The 15,375-nt window shown below is 44.5% G+C and overlaps 1 protein-coding gene across 2 annotated transcripts in view; it reads right to left on the bottom strand.

Annotated features, from left to right (window-relative positions):
• The window catches only part of PKHD1 (PKHD1 ciliary IPT domain containing fibrocystin/polyductin), a 242,667-nt gene that overhangs the window by 65,038 nt on the left and 162,254 nt on the right, over window positions 1–15,375 (bottom strand). For both annotated transcript variants that reach the window (XM_081905883.1, XM_081905884.1), the window contains 7 exons: window positions 12,980–13,093; window positions 12,229–12,316; window positions 10,441–10,595; window positions 9,002–9,148; window positions 7,190–8,074; window positions 5,184–5,352; window positions 1,699–1,856 (listed from right to left, as the gene is read on the bottom strand). In XM_081905883.1, the coding sequence (XP_081762009.1) occupies window positions 1,699–1,856; window positions 5,184–5,352; window positions 7,190–8,074; window positions 9,002–9,148; window positions 10,441–10,595; window positions 12,229–12,316; window positions 12,980–13,093 (1,716 nt within the window). The remainder of the gene's footprint in view (window positions 1–1,698; window positions 1,857–5,183; window positions 5,353–7,189; window positions 8,075–9,001; window positions 9,149–10,440; window positions 10,596–12,228; window positions 12,317–12,979; window positions 13,094–15,375) is intronic.

Below are 15,375 nucleotides of genomic sequence, written 5' to 3'. Positions count from 1 at the left end.
GTAGTAAGAATAACGACAATGACAAACCAATAATCCCCCATCCCACAACACATTTGAACTGGCCGATCAGGAAAATACTAGTCCATAGCAACAACACTGAGTTTTCAAAGATGAAAACTTTTGGCCACACTGTAAGTTAAAATGATCAAGAAAATAGAGGATGGGAAGAACTAACAAAGGGGGTGTAAATGTCCTTTGGATTTAGGGCACTCAAAGTAGGAAGTTGTGATGTGTGTCCATGATCTGGACACACACACACAAATAAATATTAAGGGTCTGATGGAAATGACTGGACAATATATTTTAAAAAGATACAGGCAGAATTTACAGGTCAATTTAGAATTTTCAGGTAGGGAACACAAACCCAACCTCTTTTATTTTTACCTTTTCTCCAATGACAATAGTAATAGATTCATCCCCAAGCAAGCTAAGGGGCACCCGCCTATCACTTTCTTGTGATACCACTTATAAGGTAAGTCCTGTGGAAAAACTTACTGTCATACAGGCTGTGGTTCCCTGGCATTTGTAAACTACTGCCCACCAAACCATCTCTATCGCAATGCATTTGCATGAGCACACAGAACAATTAACCTGGTTTTAAAGGGCAATTTGGTGTGGCGATGACCACTGTGGCTCTGACACCGGTTCGTGATTCATAATCAGGTCACAGAAGGCAGCAGGCAGAAGTGTGCCTGCACCAACATTGCGAATTAATCAGCCCTCTAAGCAGCCAGAGACACGGATCCTTAGAGAAATGCCTTTTACCGGGTAAGACATTAGACATTTTGTTTAAAGATTAGACATTTTGTTTAAAGATTAAAGTTCTCTTTGTGCTTAATCAATTTCTAGGGCAGGATGGAAAATGGGATTAATTACCGTCCTTTGCATTGAGCTCCCATACTGCAGAAGTCATAAACGATGCAACTTTTCTGTTAAAATGGCTGCCATCAGTAGCAGCATGCTCAAGAGATGCTAATTGTAATTAAAGAGTTTATTTGGAATCACAGAACAGAGTCTTAATCAGGACGAGAACAGAGCCTCACCGCATGGACTGGCGGCACATGGCTGTGTGACAGAATGGTTCTTTTTAAACAGGCAGTTTGGTTTAAAAGGTTTGAGCAGGGTGTTATGCCGGGGGGCCTAGCATTTTCTCCTCTGTGGGATTCAAGCGAAATCTTATTAGGTCAATTGTTTAGAAAGCATCTCACATTAGGGATTTCAAAGCACTTGTGAAAAGTGAATAGAATTACCCTGCTCTGCTGAAGAATAAACATGGACCACGCTGCCATTAATGCACATAAAGGTTATGCTGAATTAATTTACTTGCCCTGAAACAAGGGCAGACAAGACACACACAACTGGAAGTCGTGGTACCCCTAAGAACATGACTCTAAATCAGGCTTCCTCAGCCTTGGCCCTCCAGATGTTTTTGGCCTACAACTCCCATGATCCCTAGCTAGCAGGACCAGTGGTCAGGGATGATGGGAATTGTAGTCTCAAAACATCTGGAGGGCCAAGCTTGAGGGAGCCTGCTCCAAATCCTTTTATTGTCATGCAGCTATCTTTCTTATACCAGCACAAAATATAAGTTCAGAAGCAGTCGCCTTCAGACGGCCAAAGTGGGACTGGACAGCCTTACTGCTCTTGCGACTTACCAGACTTCTCAGCCTTATTGTGTGGTTCTTGCATGCAACTTACCAGCATCCAAACACGGTTGGTCTGTTTCAAACTCTGATTTGGGGAAGACAGACACAGGCGGATTCAGTCTCAAGGCACTTCCATCCAAATCTTTGAAAAGAGCTTTTCCTGAGCTCTCACAGATCACAGCAACACATGATTCATTTGATTCATTTTCTCTGACAAACAAAACAAACAAATATCATAGTTGAGAAAAAACCACCCTGAACTCAACTCAGAGAATTTCCCCATTATCGGCAGGCACATTATTTAAACAGCGGGTAGCATGAAAGTGATAGAAACAGACAAAAATTATTCTATACAAATGGATGCTACTGTTTCGCCAGTTGTTTAAGTTTTCATGTTTGTCTTCTGCCTATGTGTGAACCTGAAGCTCAGCAATATTTCTAGCTAGTAACACGAAGGTTTCAAGAGCTCAGATTTGAAAAAGATGTATTAAATGAAGTATGAATCTAGAATCATGCAGAGATAACGCATCATTTCATATACCGGTATATTTTTACTCAGACCCAGAACAATACAAAACAAAATGGGAGTCACAAGTGGGTTAACAGTGGCCTCATTCAGACATAAAGCTAAATCATGGTTTAGAGCTACAGGAATAAGCCATTCTGGCATGCTCCTTGCTCCCACTGTCTGATACACAGGCACAGTTGGGAGGAAGAATCTGGCAGCATTTACTTTCAGGCTATGGACACATTCGCAGCTTGAAACAAAGCGAGGTAGTTTCTTCCGCACTACATTTCAAGTCACATTCTTATTTTGCTGCCCAGACCAGAGGGGAGCGGCAGGGATGTATTTACCTGATGCCCATTATGTATTTTGCTTCCCTACCCTGAACTCCAATTCACTGAAGCTGTCACATGTACATGCAAAAGACCTGTCTGAAATGTATGTGTCAGAGCTGCCTCTAGGTCCCAGCTCACAGAGGACCAATGCCAGCCGGTGGTAATGTACAAAAGTCTTTATTGAAGTTCAGTTTCCATTTACAAGCCGCAGCGTGCAGCTCTACGTCTAGAACCTAGACCGGCGAAGCTCCGTCTGAGTCTCCGCCCCCTGTACACCAGTTTAAGACTCTAGCCTTACTCCACCTCTTCCGTTGTTCTTTCCTCCTCTGGGTCCTTCTGCCCCCAGGGGTCTCCTCCTTTCTGGACTCTTCTGACGCTGACCCCCCCTGACTCTTGTCCCTCCTTCCGGCGGGCTTTAGGACCTGGTTCCCTATCCGGGCTACCTGCTGTGCCGCTCGCCTGTACATTTGAACTTGGCGCGCGCGCCCAGCCTCCAACCTTCCTCTCGACCGTTTCCGCGCTCTCCGATGGAGGCGTGGTCAATCCTGACTCATCTCCTCTCGCTGGTGGTGAGCAGCCTGGTCCCGATACCTGGGACTCCTCCCCCCCACTGCACTCTGGTGGGAAAGCTGGTCCTGATCTCCAACTGCTGCTCTCTGAGTCCCCTCTGGCCCCTTCTTCCTGGGGTGTCCCCTTAGGCACCCCCCTTGCCCTGGCCATGGGCGCCCCCTTCTGTGAATCTTCCGATTCGCTGGAGAGACTCAGGGAATCCCTCAGACCACTGTCATCGCCTACACTCCCCTCGGATTCCTCCCCCTCGCTCTCCATTTCCTCCCTCTCCTGTGCCTCTGCTCCTGAGCCCCTGACAGTATGCAACCTTTCCACTTCCAGATCAGGTGGAAGCTGGTTTGAGGTAAAATGCTTTAAACAGGAGAATTCCCAAGAGGTTACTCAGCTTAAGTGGTGAAGCAATGGTGATGGGTGCCCAGCCTCCTTGCCCCTGAATCCATAGCTGTCAATTTACAGATTTGAAAATAAGGGACCAGCAGCCTCGAAAATAAGGGACCAGCAGCCAAAATAAGGGATCTTCAGAGCTCAGGTAGGTTCAACTTCTGGGCTCCTCCGAGCCAAAGGCAGAAAGCCCAGCCAGCGGCCAAACGAAGCCTCAAGCGGTGGTTCCCACAGCACAGCAACCCAGAAAAGGGGATGCAGCAAGGGAAACCACCATCACCTCTCCGCTGAGAAGCGCTGAGCAAATGTGAGTCCCCAGGCAACGCGGCCGATTTGATCGACACAAGGCATGCAAGCTCCACCCCCCAGTCGTTCTTAGACTCCTTATTGGGTGAGCAACGCAGCCAAGTAACACATTGGAGCCTCCCTCCTCCCTGGCCAGCAGGGAGGGAGGGAGAGGAGCTGCTTCCTTTGAAACCCGGGAAATTTAAGGAACATCATCAATAAGGGAGAGCAGCGGGACACGGCGCTGGGATAAGGGAGTTTCCCGCCAAATAAGGGGCGCTTGACAGCTATGCCTGAATCACAGCTTGTCTAAACTGAAGTAGGCCTGGTGGTTGGCCCTTCCTATGGTGCTGAAACACAGTCCCTGGTTCAAAAGAAATGGGAAGCTCTGATTTGCTAAGAGTGGAATCAAAAGCTTCCTCAAGTTCACTGCAGTTCATTCATGCAGCATTAAGTCATGATTTAGCATTACACCCAAACATAACCAGTTGCCTAAATTTATTTCCTTTGGAAATTAAAGAGTATGTGCCTAGCCCTTGGGTTTATTTTGGTCTGGATCTCTAACTTGGCCTTTTCCTGCCACTCCTGAGGTATAAACTCAAACTCATTATAAGCAGACCAGTCCATGTAGAAGGCATTGCATGTACAGTCATACCTTGGAAGTCGAAGAGCTTTGTTCCCAAACGTTTTGGCTCCCAAACATTGCAAACTCGGAAGTGACTGTTCCTGTTTGCAAACTATTTTTAGAAGCTGAATGTCCAATGGGGCTATCGTGGCTTCCAGTTGGCTATAGGAGTTTCCTGCAGCCAATCAGAAGCCGCAATGTGGTTTTTGAACGTTTTGGAAGTCAAACGGACTTCCAGAATGGATTCTGTTTGGTTTCCTAGGTACGACTCTATTAGAAACAAGCCAAGGCTCCTAAACAGGGAATCCTAGAATCTCTGACTTTGCTAAAGGAGCTAGAGAACCTCTAACAAAGAAATATGTGCACCCTTCACTAAATTACATTTTCCAAAATGCTTTGCACAGGAAGCCAAAAAGACTTTCAAGTGGATTTAGATTTCTGCTGTGGAAATCTCTAGATTAGGCTTGGGGAACCTGTGGACCTCCAGATGTTTTTGGATTTCAATTCCCATCAGCCCCAGCCAGGACAGCCAATGATCCAGGATCACTGAAACTGCAGTTCAGCGACATAAAATGTCACTTTTATTTGTCATATACAGTTGTTTTTGTTATTACATTTTAACTAGTTTTTAGAAAAACAACAACATTGAAAGTTCTATTTTTATTGTTTTTACGTAAACTGATTAAGAGTTTTTTATTATATTAAGTAGTATATTTTTGTCATAAACAAATGCCTGGAGAGCCACAAGTTCCTCACCCTGGTCTAGATGAGGAGAAGCACCAAAATGCTTGTCAAGAAGCCTCAGCCAGGTTACTTGAAAGCAATGGCCCCCTTACCTATTTTGCAGTGGATGGAAGTAGAACATATTTTCTTCACTGACATGGAAAACGCTTGCCCTTTCGGATGTGACCAGATGCAGTATGCCTGCACTGTCAGGATTTGTCATGATGCAGATGTCTCTGTCGTCACTGTAGCAAGTTTTCCTAAAGCCAGCAAAGGTGACATCTGATAATGAAGGAAAGCAGAGTTGTGGGAAAGGCTCAGCAATCACATCGTCCAAGACTAAGAAAGGGATTTGACAAGCTGCAGTGATGGGTTACAGGTCTATACTCTAGTCACCAGAAACATCGGTGGAGAGTTTCTATAGATGGGTGGTGTACACGATGAGAAACAAAAGAGTAAAAGGGGAAGATAATATCTGGGGCAGTGGTACCAAAAAAATGGCACTGCAGAGAAATAATCTGAACAGAGGAGGCAGCAAATCTACCTGGCGAAGCCTTTTGCATTGACTCAAACTCCTGCCAAATATTTGTTGTATTTTTTTATGGATCACCCAGCCTGATCGCTCTATGACCTTTGCACATGAGGGAGCTTGGGTCAGACATTTTGAATTTCAGTGGGTCCAGGATAAGAGGCTTCAAAATTATTGAAATTGCAGAGCCTGAATTGAATTTGGATAATGTACATTACAATTAGACAAAGGAAACATAATCAGCTTTGGTCTCAGAAACTATTGTTTATTATTTGCACAGTATCTATAATTAAGGCACAGTGATAGCAACTGCAGACCCTAGATGTAACTGTTAATTCAATAGTACAGTTTGTGAGCATGTTACACAGATGACTTAGCAATCCTGCCAAATAAATGCCATAATGATTTTTTCCACCTATTTTGACATTTTTTTTTTAAATCTGTGGCTGTGAGTTTTGACTGAAATTAATTTGCATAAGAGCTCATGATTTTCATCCTCCCCCAGCAAAGTGCTAATACTTGTAGACCCTGTTCATCTAAAGTTAGATATATGCCTAATACCCACTGAAACCTAAATTAAATATCATTGCTTTCAGTAGAACTTGGTATGCATAAGCTCAGCTGGATCAATGCCGCAATGTTCTGTTTAAAAATTTCTCACAATTTCTCGTTTTGCTTTTCAGAAGAAAACATTTAGCAAAACAACTAATTTTGTAACTTTTTCTGGTATTCCTCAGTTGTGCATAAATATACAGTGTTGCATCATCATGCATCTAATGCAGTGGGCTTTACTTATGATCCTGTGCATGTTTATTTGGAAGAAGATTGTACTGTTCAATGAAACTTACTGGCCTTAGGGAAAAGAGCAGAGGATTGCAGTCCTAGCCCACAAAGGCTTGCGCAATATATATGCTAGTATTTAAGGTGCCACAACATACTGAGGTGTTTCATGTTAGAATTCCTGCTCTGTGGTTGCAGTCATGGGATTGTTGTCTATCACATATAGGTATATGTTTTGATTCCACAGAGTGGGAAGTGACGGAGACCGGATGTTTGTGTTCTGTGAAGTGGGACTATTGTCTTTTGTACTTTCTCTTTGCTGTTTGATGCTAGAGAGAGAGGGAGCCATGTTGCAGTGCTCCATGTGTGTTTATATGTAAATAAAGTAGATTAGCCAAAATGCTGAGTTGCTGAGGTCTGTTACACAAGCTGCGCAAACTCTACGGATCCCTAAGTGTGCCGGTGTCTGTTGGCATCGGTCGCTGTGATGTTCGGGCAGAAGAAAGCTTTTGAAGCTCCCGAACGAACGACCAGGAGGGAGAGAACATGCCAGTCGAGCATGTGTCTCTGCCAGGGTCCTACTCAAGAACAGGACGAGCTCCTGACATTTCACTGGTTGGTTGGTTGGTTTTGCTGGAAAAAAATTAAGCTACTCACTCCCTCCTCTTAAATTTTCTGCTAATTTTATCAATTTCTGGTCTGGAAATAAAAACCATTAGAATCTTTGACATTTGAAAAATAATAATACTAGTAATCCTCACAGAGTTGATTAATGCAGGACCCATAAGCTCACAAAAATGTAACACCAACCTTGTAACATCATGATTCCCAGCACTACGGAATAATTTCTCATTTTATGCCATGGGCTGTCAGGCCACCAGCTATGATCAGAGGTGAAAGAAGGCCACAGTATGCCAACTCGACCCCTCCAAGGATTACGTGGAGCTCGATCAGTACTTGTCAAGTCAGCTGCAAGAGGTTGGATTCTGTCCTTGATGCAATCAAAGGAAGAGCTTGTGGCCACAAGGACAGAGTCTCGTATTATGATGGACTGCCTCCTTTCCAGGTGGGACTGCAGATCAGCAGGTGGGCTGTAAAGTACTGGCAGGAGACCCACAACATTGTCTACTAGTATCACCTTCTCTACCACTATGTTTCCTTTAAGATGAAACATGATCCCATAGTCATAGTTCTTGTAGGACAGAAAGCCTGTGATTTTGGTGCAGTTTGGAAAGCCATCTCCTCTGTATAAATGTATCCCGTGAAGGCTTGAATGAGCCACATTGTCAGTGCAAAGTGTCTCAGGTAAAAAACATTCTTGCCCTTTGATATGAAAGGCTATCCGTTCTGATCCGGCCACAACATTGTTCTGTAGGCGGGTACCCTCTGCAACATTCGTTTTGATGCCAGTCACCCAGTGTACTGATTGCCCCGGCTGTTTGCTCAGAATAACAAGATTCCTGGTAAGGGTATGATTTTGGCCTTCCAAATGTATGCCATGACCAATGGTTCCAAATACCACGTTGCCGTGTAATAGGAGTCCGCTGCTTGCAAGTGCCTGAATACCAGCTCCACAGCTTTGGTGAACGCTGGAGGAGATTATGAAAGATTCATGGGATGCATTCCTGATGCCAACTGCTGGAGACTGTGAAGATCCAAAGCCTACAATTTCAACATTAGAAAGCTGGAGGATACCTATCACGCAGAAAAAGACAGAGCATAGAACTGGTTTATCTTTTGGAACCATTAAACCCTGAGAAAAAACAAATCACATTGATAATGAATATCCTGCTGGATTTTTTAAAAAATAACATAAAGCCCTAAACCCATACAGTAGAACCTCAACTTACCACTGCCCCTACTCACGAACAATTCGACTTGTGACAGCGGCAAACCCAGAAGTAAATACCGGGTTTACCGCCATTCGTGCACGTGCAGAAGTGGCTTCTGCCATCTACACATGCGCAGAGCAGTGCTGCTGCCAAATGTGCACACACAGAACGGCACTTCAACCAGCGACCCGGATCAACTCACAAACGGACCTCCAGAATGGATTCCGTACGTGAGTAGAGGTTCCACTGTATTCCTGAAGATGACACTGCCATATCTGAGAAAGCACATTGAAAAATTGTTTTAGGCAGTTCCAGTGGGATCTTTGAATAGCAGGCACCAAACCCCATATGCCATATTAGAACTGCTTTCAGACTCCCGTCAAAATGTCACTGGGCATTGCGAGGGGCTGAGGAAACAGCACTCCCACGTTTCAGTCCATTTCATCTTGAAGCCCCAATCTCCAAAACAGCACAAGAGTCTCCACAGTGTTTCCTATAATAAACCTTGCTATCCCTCAGCAAGTGCTGGGTCATCCAAAATATTTCTTTACATATTCACTCCCCGGTGTGGCAGAATGCCACCTCAGCTGGCAGGGTAGAAAATTGCTATGGTGTTCCCCCCATTTTATGTACAATTAAAGGTACAAACAAATGTGCACAATCTGTGTTGTCCTGTATACATACCATCATAATAGGAGGCACAGTGGCTGCATACCTCAAAATGCACGGGAAGGTTCTCAGCTGCACTAGCTGAGAAATTTGAACAAAACAGCTATGAGTATTTGAGTACCTGCATACTGGGCTCCACTGGCATGGTGTCCCACTAAGATCCCCCCAGCACAATCCATGTCAGATTTAATTTGTAAATTTCTTGTGAGAAGGCCAATCTCTGCAGCCAGAGGAATCCATTGCCCATTTTCTAATCTGTGGGATTGTCCTATACATGACATAATAGAAGGAAACATGAAGGTAAAAGCAGGTCAATTTTGGCCATTCAAATGTCTCCGCTTCAAAAATCAGAACAATAAGGTCCATTTCACTCTGGGTTCTCCTACTGGGTGACCAGCAAGAAAGTTGGAAGACTGCTCACTCGCCAGCAGAATTAGAGAAGGGGTTATCTGTCAGAATTCACTAAATACTGAACTGGGAGATTTCTCAGGCTTTCATATGAAGCAGCAGGGAAAACAGAGCCAACTGAACTAATCACATCCCACAGAAAATGAAACAGGAAAAGGAGACATTTTCCAAAATAACTTGGGAGCATTAAGTCTAGGGCTTGAAGTCCAATAATTGGGCAAGCATTGATGCTGTCAGTTTAGCACCAAAATATTGTTTAGATCACTCTGGAAGGATGTGGAAAACTCAGTGAACTCTGCCTGCAGCCCCTGCCCCATTTCCACCCCCACTTCCATCCCCATATACCATATGAGGAAGGATCACTCTATGTTATGTAATATATATATATATATATATATATATATATATATATATGCAGGTTTTGGTGTCCTCGGGTGTCTTCCCGTGTAAAAGTTGGGGTGTCTAGGCGACGTTTCGACGAGGTCTCACTCGTCATCTTCAGGCTGGTGCTTTCGGCTTCTTGTTACTGGAACAGAGCAGGATCTCAGTGTTTGAGTTCCTATAAATACTGTTGAGGGGGTGTGGTGTATAGCCTCCAATGTTCTGGGCAGAGAGGAAGTTCCCAGGCTTCCTCTCTGCCCAGAACATTGGAGGCTATACACCACACCCCCTCAACAGTATTTATAGGAACTCAAACACTGAGATCCTGCTCTGTTCCAGTAACAAGAAGCCGAAAGCACCAGCCTGAAGATGACGAGTGAGACCTCGTCGAAACGTCGCCTAGACACCCCAACTTTTACACGGGAAGACACCCGAGGACACCAAAACCTGCATTCCTGTACCCGTGAAAATCTACGAAAGCATATATATATATATATATATATATATATATATATATATATATATATATATATTGTATACCACCCTGTGATCCTCAGATGAAAGCCAGTAGAGAAATTCAATTCATCATCATCATCATCATCTGACAGGGAAGGCCAACAGGAATGATCCGTGACTTCAACATATGGAATTTCCACCTTTTCTGGTTATTGGCATAAGGAACTATGATACAAAATAAAAGCTTCTTAATGTGCCTGGGGTCCCAAGGATAAAACAGCCAACATACTGAGCCAAGGTTGAGAGTTTGCATACCTGTGTGTCTGTAGAATAGACGTTCACGGATTCTAAGGCTACGATGGTTGACTTCTTCCAAAGTGACTATTTCAGCCTGATGAGCTTCATAGGAAGACGAACTGATGACAATATTGTCTCCATAATGCCAGTCCAATTCGTCTTGTACCATAATCCTATAAACCTCTGCAGAATTAATGTGAAGATCCTACACATTTTTTTAATGATACAAAAATAAACCCTATAGTGGGGAAATGGTTTAGCAAAACAGGAGAATGCTAAAGCAAATGATCTATAAGTGGCAAAATAATATTATATGAAGAATGATGCGGCAGAGTAAAGGAGATAATTTAATAGTCTTCCCCCCCCCGGGGACAATTGAGGGAAAAAATAAAGTTTAAAATGGTATGGCAGAAAGATACTGACACCTAGATTTAGATTTATTCAAGTTTGTATTTGCCTAGTACAAAAAAGTCCCTTGTCAGTTTACAACAAACAAAACCCATAACATCGGTAATTAACATACTCAAACTACGATGACCCATTAAACTGCTAAAACATCATTGTCACAGTTGTCAATTGCCTGATCAAAAGAAATAAAACCACCCCCTAAAATACCAGCAAATGCCCAGGAATGGAGGAAACTGAAGAAAATCTATATAGGATATATAACAGAAGGGAAATGATCAAATATTAGGGCTGATCAGATAACGTGACTGAAAGCATTGCTTACTTCTAGTCACATGGTTGCACTTTAGAATACTTTTGTCCCCCACTTATCAAACAAACCTGAACATTATTTAAAGGTGAGCATATTTTCCAAACATGATTAGAAGGTAGGAAAATGGCTGCTCACCTGGTCCCAGGGTGGGCAGCAGTTGTAGCCCTTCATGATCTCACACACACACACCGGCTCCCTGGGGTGAAACGCTCTCCCATGGGCGGCTGGCTGTTGTGGAATCCCCCTGACCACAAGGGATGGCACGAAAGCCCGCCATCCTCAATTTGGAACTGTCCAATCATGAGCAGGTTGGGGGGGAAGAGTCTAGGGGGCAGATCAAAGTCTTCACTCCGGTCCACCGCCTGGAGATATAAGCCTACCTACACCTGCAATCCATAAAAGTAGTGGCCAGTTTTAAATCTCAGAATGTTGTATTGTGCAGTTTGTTTACATCTGTGGCTGGGATTGCCTTTCACCCACCAGGGTGTGGGGTGCCGCAAGTGGGTCCACCAGCACTTCTCTTTAGCAACTGTATTGCAGAAAAAGTGGTGCCATCAGTCCATGTGTGCAGTCATTTTAGGCCAGTGTGGTGTAGTGGTTAAGAGCGGTAGGCTCGTAATCTGGGGAACCGGGTTTGCGTCTCCGCTCCTCCACATGCAGCTGCTGGGAGACCTTGGGCCAGTCACACTTTTCTGAAGTCTCTCAGCCCCACTCACCTCACAGAGTGTTTGTTGTGGGGGAGGGAGGGAAAGGAGACTGTTAGCCGCTTTGAGACTCCTTAAAAGGGAGTGAAAGGCGGGATATCAAATCCAAACTCTTCTTCTTCTTCATTTTAGGGTGACAGCGATCATCCACCCAGTTGTCTAGCATCAGCCATGTGGCCAGACCAGGAAACAGTGAAATCATATAGACAAATCTACACTGTTATCACTTTCACTACAAGATCCCTTATTGGCTGTGATTCTGTAGCCTACAAGAAGCAAATGAACCAAAGGGATAAGGTGCTGTAACTGAAAAAGACCCTGTCCACAGTCATCAGCCACTTCATCTCTCAAGACAGGGGGACAAAAAGAAGGGGGGCCCCTTACCTTTCATTGCCAGGGGCAGCATCACTTCGAAGGTATGTCCAAGAGTTCTGGGTATAAGCGCTATGCATCTGCAGCTTCCCATAAACACCTTGAAAGGGGAAGAGAAAACCATGCTGGGATCAATAGCTACAAGGTCTGGCGCACACTATGCACGAATTCCCACTCTTGCCACATAAAGCACCATTGCAAAACAGAGATAAAAAGCCTTAATATACATCAGGGGTGGGGGATATGTCTGGCTCCTTATCAAGATCTGCCTAATGGTAGGGCAGGGCTTGAGTGCTACAGGGTTCTGTCACTTAGAATAAGCCCAGGGGTGTCCAACTTCCAAGAGACTGCAATCTACTCCCACTGTAAATAAACTGGCAGTGATCTACCCAATGGGTTGACCAGAGTTGTTGAGCTTTTTTTTTGGGGGGGGGGGGAGAGAATGAGCCAAAGGTGTTGAGCTTTTTTTAGGGGGAGATACCAGAGTTGAGCAGGCCGGGATTAAAGGAAACACAGAAAGGTGGAAGCAAAGCATGTAGGCTCATTTACAAGGATTCCTGACTGGCTGCAAACTAAATAGCACCAGGGCTTTTTCCCCCAGCTGAACTCAGTTCCGGCACCTCTCAGGTGGGCGGCATTGCCTTTATAAGAGAACAATGCTGAGTTGCGGCACCTCTTTTTCTAGAAAAAGAACACTGAATAGCACCATGGCTTCTTTTTCCTATGCACCTTAAAGAACTCAAAATATGTTACTTAACCGTACCAATGGTTCCAGGATCAGCACTTAAGCCGTGTAATCGATCACAATAAACTCTCTCAGATGCACGAAGCAGAATTTGCACCTTTCTTCCTCTTTCCAATGGATACTGCAAAGTACCTGACAGGGGAAAAAATGAATCGCTATTATTGATTGATTTTTATTTTTAGCATACTTTTCTATAAAAGAAATTATCTCATGTCGCTGCTAATAAATCTAAAAACGTTGATAAAAATGTTAAGAAAGACATCAATTGCTAAAAGGCAAGGGAAATAAAATTGTAACATGGAAATCCCCAAACTTGCTTGTGAAGTCCAAGTACGCCATTGGCTTACTGTATTGTGCCTACCAGAGCATTATAGCATTTGTAGCGGCAAAGCGTGTTCTCCTTCATGGAGAGCACGTGTTGCGGTGGGGGCCGCCAGGACACTCCAAAGTTGGGGGCGGGCTAACTGATCATTGGGCACTGATGCGATTGGGGCTTCCCTTGTTGTTGGGAAGAAATTAATGTTGCCATTTATTGATTGACAGCCAGAAATGCTAAAACTCCTTGCACGAGGCTAGGGCTTCCTCTTTTCGCCCGTGCAGCGGATTGCCCGTCCCTCCCTCCCTAGAATAGGGTTGTTTGCTTTGACCTTGCTATGCCTGTCATGGGGTCGTCTGCTTTGGAGCGGGAGCCTGGTAGGAATTTTGTCCATCTGGCTGATTGGCTGGGCCATTTGGTTTTTGCCTACTGCGTAGCAAATCATCACAACTTGTAAGGTTGCGGTTAGGCATTGGTTTATGGTTTGGTTGGTTGAGGGGCATGGATTGGCTGTGCCTGCCCCTCTAATGCTGCTGCTGCAAGGGATTCCGTTAAAGGAATTGGGGGCCAACTATTGCTTGTCTACTCTGTCAAGGGGGCTCGGGCCATAGCAATGAGCTCCTGGTTGCATTTGGGGTGAGGGCAGGTTCCTTGCTCCGCGTAACCCCCAAGTGTATTCCCCCATTCTGACTTTCGCATCGTGCGGAATGTCCGTCTGTCCCCCATGGTGGGGGCAGATAGTCGCAACCAATGCCTAAGCAACCACTCACAAATTTGTATTTTAATAAAGTTGTGGCCAAAATTATGCCAAAAACCTTAAACAAAAATTCTGTGTGATGTGTGAGTTATTGGGGTGGATCTGGGGAACTCGACACGCAACGGGTAAAAATACGTAAACTAGGTGAAGGCAACAGGCAATAACTTATGGGGTACAGCACACAACTAAGCATTAGAGGTTTTCTTATGAATGGGTGTTTTAAGTGCATCTCTGAGCACAGGAAGAGAGGAAACCCAACAGATCTCCCCAGAAGGCCATTCCAATAACTAATGGCTTGAAAAGTCAATTGATCGGGGGACATAAATTTCCATAAAGCAAGCATGTTGAAAACCATGAATATTTTGCTTAAATCCATTCATGCCCAGCAAACAGGGGAGCTAGCTTGGCCCCACGACTGTGGGTGCCCAGGGCCGTGGATGCCATGCACCGAAATTTGTGGGTGCCATGCACTGTGGGTGGCACCGAAATTTGTGGGAATTTGGCCCCTTCATGGGGAATTTTGTGGGTGCTCAGTCACCCAGGGCCCCAGGGAGTTGGCACCTATGCCAGCAAGCCAGTTGAGTTTACCTCTAATTTTATACAATGACTTCTCTATAAATTGAGCATATGGCTGTGTGTTACTCAGTTCTGTGTACTGCAGTTCCAAATCACTACTCTAATACTCTGACAAAACTGCATTTTGCAGTTCCGTGATTAAGAGACTTTCCCAGTCCAAGAGACTTTGCTCTGCCCCACCCCCCCACCCTGTCTATGACTGGACAGATTTTTCTACATTCCACCCTAAACCACCCTGGTGCTTGCTTATGACACAGCAGATTCTACCAGGCTCCAAGCAGACATGGTCTGCCTATGTCTACTACTTGACTGCTCCACTTCAGCAGTCATGTTCCATCTTTGTTCCATCCAATAGGCCAGCAACCCTAATGAGAACACAATAGTTCTCTTCTTTGCATGCAGACATACACACCAACATGCATGCACATTACATACATGCTGATGAGGTCTGAGCTGGTGTTCACTGGCCAGGATAGGGATATTGGGAGTGTGGTGGATAGCGAAATGAAAACGTTGGCCCACTGTGTGGTGGCTGTGAAAAAAATTCACTGTGTCTTGTATTCCGTATATTATATATATTCTACGGATGAAATGTCTAAATTCTAAGTGTATTCTCCAGTCTAACAGAAAGATTGGTAATGCACATGATGAGAAAAATGAAGCAAAAATCCAGAGGAAAGTAGCTGTTATCTTGCAATGATGTCTCTGTACAGTAAGCTGTATTCCAACTGTGAATCTATTTATTTCACCGAGGGTAGTTCAGTG

Source organism: Podarcis melisellensis, assembly GCF_964234715.1.
Source record: "Podarcis melisellensis genome assembly, chromosome: 3".
Lineage (NCBI taxonomy): Eukaryota > Metazoa > Chordata > Lepidosauria > Squamata > Lacertidae > Podarcis > Podarcis melisellensis.
The sequence above is the reverse complement of the archived record's forward strand: the minus strand, read 5'-3'. Positions and strand labels throughout refer to the sequence as shown.